Source organism: Sturnus vulgaris, chromosome 9 (genome assembly GCF_052056855.1).
Source record: "Sturnus vulgaris isolate bStuVul1 chromosome 9, bStuVul1.hap1, whole genome shotgun sequence".
Taxonomy (NCBI): Eukaryota; Metazoa; Chordata; class Aves; order Passeriformes; family Sturnidae; genus Sturnus; species Sturnus vulgaris.
Genome location: NC_142251.1, coordinates 26953910 through 26962118, shown reverse-complemented (window position 1 = coordinate 26962118; position 8209 = coordinate 26953910). Strand labels below are relative to the sequence as shown.

The 8209-nt window shown below is 59.4% G+C and overlaps 1 protein-coding gene across 2 annotated transcripts; it reads left to right on the top strand.

The window, feature by feature from the left end:
* Positions 1-981: 981 nt before the first annotated feature.
* UAP1 (UDP-N-acetylglucosamine pyrophosphorylase 1) lies at positions 982-7662 on the top strand. Of its 2 annotated transcripts, XM_014874824.2 has the most exons (10): positions 982-1300; positions 1386-1590; positions 2217-2392; positions 2615-2787; positions 3696-3889; positions 4180-4323; positions 4505-4693; positions 5092-5139; positions 6853-6919; positions 7110-7662. In XM_014874824.2, exons 1-10 carry the CDS (start codon positions 1000-1002, stop codon positions 7200-7202), a joined length of 1590 nt encoding a protein of 529 aa, XP_014730310.2. In that variant the 5' UTR covers positions 982-999; the 3' UTR covers positions 7203-7662. The 2 variants fall into 2 exon arrangements, with proteins under 2 accessions (XP_014730310.2, XP_088026339.1); XM_088170213.1 differs by lacking the exon at positions 5092-5139 and having other exon boundaries at positions 984-1300.
* Positions 7663-8209: the final 547 nt, after the last annotated feature.

Below are 8209 nucleotides of genomic sequence, written 5' to 3'. Positions count from 1 at the left end.
CCCCTCCCTGAGGATTTCCAGGGAGCCTGGATGTTCTGTCTCCCCTCTGCTTCCCCACTCCGCTCCATCCCCCTTAGCGTGTGTGTGTATGGGAAATCATCTTGGAATGCGTTTCAAGTCCTGCCAGCCGCCTTCCATCCAAGGAGCCGTAACTGCGATTTACCCTGTAATTCCCGTACAGTTATAATTCCTATTAGGACACTAATAAAAACCTTCACTTTCCTCTAACTGTACTCCCAGTTAGCTGTGCATAGCGTCCCCAGCCATCCTCCACAGGCCGGGGTGGCCTCAGCCTGGCCGGACCCACTGTGTCCCCTCCCTGTCACTCGGGGCTCGGCTTCTTGCGGCAGCCCCGCTGACTCACACCCCACAGGGGCGCGTCCAGCCTGGCGTGAGCCTTCCCAGAATGACGGTAGCCGGGGGCGAGCCGCCTGCTGACGCACAGCCTGCCCGGGGGATGCTGCGGCTTGCACAACACCCGGGGTGACACTGCCCCGTCCCGGCACCGCGCCTGGCAGAGCTCCAGGGGCGCTTGTGCTCATGCTGCGGCTGCCGGGGGTGTCCTGTGCGGGGCCGGGGGCTGCGCTCCGCGCCTCTGAGCGTCCCTCCCAATTCAGCGCATCCCGTCAATTCAGGGATGCCGCGCCCATGACGGCACCAGCGGCGCGTGTGTCAACGCTGCTGACGCCTCGGGGCCGGCCGCGGGGCCCGGCTGGGCGGGTCGCTCCTCCGCATGGCCCGGCCCGCTCCTTTTGGGGCGCATTTGGGGTTTTTCGCTCCCCGCTCGGCGCCGCCGGGGCCGCTCGCTGACGTGGCGCGAGTTGCCATGGCAGCTAGGGGGGCGCGCCCGCGCCGCGGCGCTCGCTTCGATTGGCCGCGGCGCCGCCCCTCCCCGGCTCCCATTGGGTGGTTGCGCCACCACGTGCTGCAGGGCGCGCCCATTGGCCGGCGGGGACTATAAAGGGCGGCGGGGGCCGCAGCCGCCCGGCGGCGGGCGGGATGGAGGCGGTCGGGGTCGGTGGGGACGCGGCGCCGGCGGCGCTGCGAGAGCGGCTGGCGGCGGCCGGGCAGGACCATGTGCTGCGCTTCTGGCCCGAGCTGGACGGCGAGGCCCGCCGGGCGCTGGAGGACGAGCTGTGCGACATGGACATGGACGAGATCAACCGCTTCTTCCTCCGTGCCCGCGGGGACGGCGGCGGGGCGGCGGCGGGGCTGGACGCGCGCATGGAGCCGGTGCCGCGGGACGTGCTGGGCAGCGCCTCCCGCGACCGCGGGCTGGTGCCGCGCTGGGAGAGCCGCGGTAGGTGCGGGGCTCGGCGGGGCTCGGCTCGGCGCGGCGCGGGGCCGGCACGGAGGGCCCCACGCGTGTGTGCTCCCTCCCGCAGGGCTGGCGGAGATCGCCGCGAGCCGCGTGGCCGTGCTGCTGCTGGCCGGCGGGCAGGGCACCCGCCTCGGCGTCCCCTACCCCAAGGGCATGTGCGACGTGGGGCTGCCCTCCCGCAAGACCCTCTTCCACCTGCAGGCCCAGCGCCTGCGGCGGCTGCAGCAGATGGCGGAGGAGCAGCACGGCACTGCCTGCCACATCCCCTGGTGAGCCCGGCTCGGGGCGGTGTGGGCAGGGTGCAGCGGGCACTGATGGGTCCGGGCCAGGTACATCGGCACAGCGCTCTGGTTGCCAGCTGTCCGCAGCCCTCGGGCTTGGTGCAGTTCCCTTTGGCAGCCCGAGGTTAGTCTGGATTAGTGTAGTTCTTCTTAGTGGCCCCTGGGCTGATGCCGAGCCCCTCCAAGGACCATGGACTGGCATAGCCCCTCTTGATGCCAACGCTTTGCAATGGGCATGGCCTCTTAGAGTGAGTGGCACAGAGTGGCACTGGCAGGTCCCACGTTGTCAGACTCAAGTGTCACGGCCCTTGGGAGAGGCTTTCGTGTTCCCACGATAGGGAGATGAGCTGCTGAGGTGCTTTGTAGACAAGGCAGGAGCTGTCACTGCAGCACGTGGGTGTCCCATTCACAGTGTTGTACAGTTTTGGAGATACGTGTTGCAATAGGGGTGAAACCCTTTATTGGCTTGTCAGAAGGGTGGGACCACAGCAGGTCAGATCCTCCCCGGTGTGGAGGGCGAAAAAGCCTGTCCTGGGTGTTGCCCACATTTGGGGTGAGGGGTGTGAGTCCTGCCTCTCCTCCCTGCTCATTGGGTGTCTTCTGCTCTGTGACAGGTACATCATGACAAGTGGCCGCACCATGGAGTCCACCAAGGAGTTCTTCCAGAAACATCGGTACTTTGGCTTGAAGAAGGAGAATGTCATCTTCTTCCAGCAGGGCATGCTGCCTGCCTTGGGATTCGATGGGAAAATCCTGCTGGAGGAGAAGGGCAAGATTGCTATGGCACCAGGTTGGTGGCCAGGGTTGAGACATGGTGCTGAGGAGCAGCTTTTGCAGACTGTGAGCTGGCCCATGGCTAGCTCGGGCTGGGAGATGTCTGTCTGGGCAGGGAGGACCAGGCTGGGGTGTGGCTGGGCTGGTGCCTCTCCACATCATCCCATGAGGAAGGAGTGTGGGTGGCTGAGGGGCAGCAGGGCGTTGCTGCAGCCCCAGTGGTGTGTTCCCTCTGCAGATGGCAACGGGGGCCTGTACAGGGCCCTGGGCTCCCACGGCATCATGGATGACATGGAGAGGAGAGGGGTGCAGAGTGTCCATGTCTACTGCGTGGACAACATCCTGGTGAAGGTGGCTGACCCCAGGTTCATCGGGTTCTGCTTGGAGAAGGGAGCAGACTGTGGGGCCAAGGTATGCTTTAGGGAGTAGGCACTGCTTCTGCAGAGCTGCCTGGGGTCTGTCCTGCTCCTTGCCTGGCTTCCCTGGCTTTTCACCCTTCATTTGCTGGCTTGCCACAACCAGGAGGGATAGCTGAGTACCTGGAGCTCACTGGTGAAGTAACACATGCTGCTTGGGAGCCCTGTGTAGCTGCCTGGCACACACCTGGATGCTGGGCAGCTCTTTTCTGGGTGGCTGTGGCTAGCACAGGCAGACAGGATCCTTACCATAAGCTAACATCCTGGTCACCAGACCAGGACACGATGGATGCAGCTGACACTGAACCCAGCCCCATGTCTTGTGGGTAGGACATTGCACACTTAAAGCTTTACTTAAAGACAGGCTTGACAGCCAAAGGTTTTGTTTGCAATGGGGTTTGGCTCTGGCAAACAGGTGAAAGGATTTAATGGCCTTGTAACTTTCAGAGAGTAAGCTGAGAAAGGGAATGCAGTTTCTCCTCATGAAAGAAAGAGGAAGTAAACCTTAGAATGCAGAAAGAAGAAGGCCCTGTGCCCCTGCATGCCACCACTCTGTGGTGACAGAGGTGGGCAGGGATTTGCTGGGGTGTCCCACACACAGATGGAGGTGTGTGAGATGCAAGGAGAAGAGGAAGGTCAGGGGGATGGCTCTGCTGAGCCAGCAACCTTCTGGTTGTGCATGGCTAAAAATACCTGTGCCAGCTGCACGTTGGCTTGGTGCCACATCCTGCTGTGCCCTCTGGGTGTGTCTGACACCTGTCACCTAGCCTTGCTTCCTCTAGTCCCCATGGCCATAGGCACCTGGGAGGGCAGGGCTCCAGCATCCCCATCCCTGCTTACAGGGGAGCGTGTTCGAGGTGTGGGGCTTTGTGTGCCTTTCCTGACAGTGCTTCCCCCGGGCAGGTGGTGGAGAAGACCAACCCCACGGAGCCGGTGGGCGTGGTGTGCCGGGTGGATGGCGTCTACCAGGTGGTGGAGTACAGCGAGATCTCCCTGGCCACCGCCCAGAGGCGGGGCCCGGAGGGGCGGCTGCTCTTCAACGCGGGCAACATCGCCAATCACTACTTCAGCACTGCCTTCCTCAAAGACGTGGTCAAGTAAGGGTGCTGGAGTGCTGCTGCCCATCAGAGCTGGCTGTGCCTTGCTTTCTGCTGGGATGCTGGGATGAGGCCCCCAATGGCTGCCCCTTCCTGGAGAAAAGGTTTCTGCCATGCTGCTTCCAGAGTGCAGGCATGTGGGGCTGTCTCTCCTGGCTGCTGTGGGGATGAGCAGCCCATGCCATGGGGCAGCTGGGGTCAGAGCAGGGCAGCCATCCTGCTGCAGCAGTGTCTGAGCTGGGGACGTGGCTTGCTCAGGCAAGTGACATCTCTTTCTTGGCCCCTTGCAGCACTTATGAGCCACAACTGCAGCACCATGTGGCTGAGAAGAAGATCCCACACGTGGACATCACTACAGGGCAGCTCATCCAGCCCGAGAAGCCCAACGGGATTAAGATGGAGAAGTTTGTCTTTGACATCTTCCAGTTTTCCAAGTATGTCCTTTGCTCTCTCGGGGTCCAGGCTGGCTGCTGGCTCTTCTGGGGCAGCTCTGAGAGCCTCTGGGGCTGTGCCAGGGTGTGCCCACTGATGATGCCCGGGGATCAGGATGGGATGGGTGCTGTGGGGAAGCAGCCCCAGTTCCCAAAGGTGACCCTCCCATGCTGTGTTCCCCAGGAAGTTCGTGGTGTACGAGGTGCTGCGTGAGGATGAGTTCTCTCCACTGAAGAATGCAGACAGCCAGAATGGCAAGGACAACCCCACCACAGCCCGCCATGCCCTCATGTCCCTGCACCACTGCTGGGTTCTCAATGCAGGGGGGCACTTCGTGGATGAGAATGGCACACGCATCCCTGCCATCCCTCGGTGAGCTGCTTCTCCTGTCACTCCTGCTCCTTTCTGGGCTGGATATTGAGCACAAGGCAATCCCAGCACTGATAGCAGTGTCACAGAAGCAGCCAGCTGTGGGTCCCCTCTCCTGGGTGATCTGTGGAGCAGAGCTGGGTGTGAGCTGTGTGCTGGCAGCAGGAGTGCTCAGTCAGCAGCAGCTTTCCTTCCCAATTCAACACCTGGGAACTGAATCCTGTCAAGATTGAAGAGGAGGTGGCTCCCTAAAGCCACCAGCAGATCCGTGCAGCAGCCAGGCTGACATCAACATATCCCTCACCCACAAGAGCTCCTGCCACCCTCTCTAGAGATCAGCAAACCCCAGCCTGGTTTGGCTCTGTTTCCCCCCTTGCTAACCCTTGTTTATTCCCGTGTAGCCTCACAAACGGAAGGTCAGCTGCCAGCCCAGCAGATGTCAATGACAAGTAACTATCCCTGTCCCAGGTGCATGGTGGTGGGGCTATGCTTAGGGACTAACGGGCTGCAGGCAGGGCAGTGTGCCAGGCTAACGGGGCTGGGGGCTGGTGGCCGCATGTGGGCAGTGGGGCATGTCACCCCTGGGCATGGGGACACTGCTTCTCGTGGTGGTGGGCACGGGCAGCTCTGCTCGCTGCTGGGCTCCTTTCCTCAGGGATAACTAGATGGATGGGGCTCATGCTGCTGGTACAGGTGCAGGGTGGTAGCAGCCCCCAAAGATCACCCTGCGGGCAGGACACTGTTGGCAAACGCCCTGCACGTCCTTTGCCACTCCCTGTTTGTCACAGCGTGGCAGGGACTGGTCCCAGCCAGTCCCAGAGCTGGGGATGGCTGCCACCTCCCCATGTCCACCAGGCGTTCAGGCAGATTATCCCAAAATGGGATTAAAAACCATGAAGCAAACATCAGGCAGGCTTTGATGTAGCATGTGTGAGTCTGAGCACAGCAGCCAGCTGGGCTTTGTGTGACTCCAGCTCTTGACTTTGGAGGATCCAGAGTGTGACAGCAGGGAAAGCCCCTGGCTCAGTGCTGCAGAGTTTACAGGAATACACAGGGAGCTTTAACTCTTCCCTTATGTTCTGTAGGCACAGGCCTGCTGGGACTTGGAGCTGGTGAGTGTAAATGACTCACAGAATAAGCAATCTTGTTACCTTCCCCTCCTTCAGAAGCTGTATCTTCAGGTACTTTCTGGTGGAATACAGCTGTTTTATCTCTGTTTTAATTCCAGACTACATGTTTTCAGGCTTATGACTGAGCCATCACACTAGTTAACATGTAGGAGAAAGGATGCACCTTGTCCTACATTTACCCTTCATTACCAGTTATTTTCAATTTTTTTAAACAACTGTCCTGAATCTAACACTCAAGGTAAATAGTGTGGGTAGGGATGGGTGAGTTTTATTTACTGACACTTGGGACAGGAGAGGGCTGAGTGAGTGTGTGGCAGCAGGAACGAGCTTTGCCTCCCTGGGTGAAGGGAGCGTGGTCATGGATGGCATCCTGGGGCACCTCCAGGGACCATCCAAGCATGTCCTGGTGGCAGCAGGAGCAGGGTCAGGGACCTGCCCATCAGTGCTGCTGCAGTGGGCAGCACTGGTGTGGTTCTGACATTTTGCTCTCCAGCTGACAGGCAGAACAGAGGAGCCAAGGTAGTTGATCTAACAAGCAAAGGCAGGAGGAGCAGACAGTGCTGCAGGGAGTGTTTGAGTGAGCAGAAGGGCTTGCCCTCTGTCCCCAGGGTGTGCTTTAAGCAAGAGAGGGCTTAAAGCAAGATGTCCTGTGTCCAGCCAAACAGGAAGGTGCTCTGTGTGTGCATCTCACATCACTCTAGGGCTGCAGGAGGAGAAGGAAAGGGTCACTCGTTTCCATGTGGCAGCAAAGCCAGCAGCGCTGGGGGCACAGGCCCTGCTGTAGTTACACACATGGAAAGGCATCATGAAAGCCCCATCTAAAGCTCTTTTCCCTTTCAGTCGCTGCTGGGATCTAAACTTGAGCTGGCACCTCTGTGGAGAGCACACAAGGCTTGACTAACCCAGGGCAGCTCTGCCTGGTGGGGTCTGTGTGGCCCTGACAGCCCTGATTCTCCACCTGGCTTGGGCAAATCTTGGGCCCCATCTGTGTCCCCCCAGGCTGCACCTAACTCTGGGTGTTTCTTTCTGCAGTTTGAAGGATGCAAACGACCTGCCAATCCAGTGTGAGATTTCTCCCCTCGTGTCCTACGGAGGAGAAGTGAGTACTAGCTCTGCAGAGCCCTTGCAGAGGGATGGGGCTGGCAGGGCACACACGAAGTGACTCTGATTCACTGGGGAGCTTTGTGGGGCACTGGCCCCCAGATTTCCAGCACGGGGGAGGAGCAGAGGCAGCTCAGCAGAGCAGCTGATGGTGCAGGGTGTTCCTAATGACCCCTCTCGTTCTGCAGGGTCTGGAGCAGTACGTGAAGGACCGGGAGTTCCGCACGCCGCTGATCATCGACGAGGACGGGATCCATGAGCTGGTGCAGAACGGGCTGTAGGGGCAGCCTGGTGCCAGGCAGGGCTGCCCATCCCTCCAGGAACTCAGGCACACAGAGGTTGATGGTTGGGCCTAGCAGGGGCTGCTCCTGCTCATTCCAGCAGGATTTGACCCACTCGATTCCTGGCACGCTGTATGCTTCTATTTATATTTTAATTTAAAAACCAAACACTTCGGATTCCCCTGCCACAAGGCACAGCTATGGTGCTGCTCTTTGCACTTCAGGCTGTGGGCATTTATTTTTAAACATGTATATAGTAATAGTCATTGTACATGCACAGAGAGGATTTTTATGGTACGGGGCTGGGTTTAATCTTGAATTTTTATTTTTCTTAAATCTACACGACTATTTTTTTTTTTTAATAGGGTCCTTGCCATTGCCCATGTCCTCCCTTTTGGTTATCCTTTGTATATTGCACAACTGGAAGCACCCAATTAAACTGAGTCCCTCCTGTTTGTCATCTGGTGGTGTTTGAGTGACAGTGACTTTCCACCGAGAGGCTCATGGAGCAGGGAGCCGACTGCTCATGCCAAGTGCTCTGTTCAGTGCAGTGAGGGTGGCTGCAGGCAGGGCTCCAGCCTGCAGTGCTCATTTGGGGTGTTCCTGGAGGAAGCAGACAGTTGCACCCTCCTCTTACATTTCTGCAAGCAGTGGCAAGCCTTGAGCAGGTAGGAAGAGGCAGGTATGTGGCGCTGCTGGAGTGCTCAGGGTGAAACCAGCCTGGCACTGAGCCCTCCACCAGTGCCCTCTGCTGTTCTGGAGGGGCTCTTTGGCTCCTGCATGAGCCCACTGCTCAGGAGTGAGGTGTCCTGACTGCCTCGGGCAGAGCAGCTGTGCTGCCTCCCCTCCTGTTTGGGAGGATGTAGAGCTTGGCCAGCTCCTCTCCTGACCCTGGTGTGGTCACAGCCTCCTGCTGCCCCGTGCCTGCCTGGGCAGGGTTTTCCCTTGCAGGCCTGGGAATGGGACCCAAACCACTCCCTGTGGGGGAAGTCACCACATGGCCCTGG

Bases quoted from the DNA above. Each gene is read 5' to 3' on its own strand.
- UAP1 (XM_014874824.2), top strand. From the start codon at position 1,000: ATGGAGGCGGTCGGGGTCGGTGGGGACGCGGCGCCGGCGGCGCTGCGA. The intron at 1,591-2,216 runs GTGAGCCCGGCT...GCTCTGTGACAG, and splicing joins ACTGCCTGCCACATCCCCTG to GTACATCATGACAAGTGGCC. The intron at 2,393-2,614 runs GTTGGTGGCCAG...TTCCCTCTGCAG, and splicing joins CAAGATTGCTATGGCACCAG to ATGGCAACGGGGGCCTGTAC.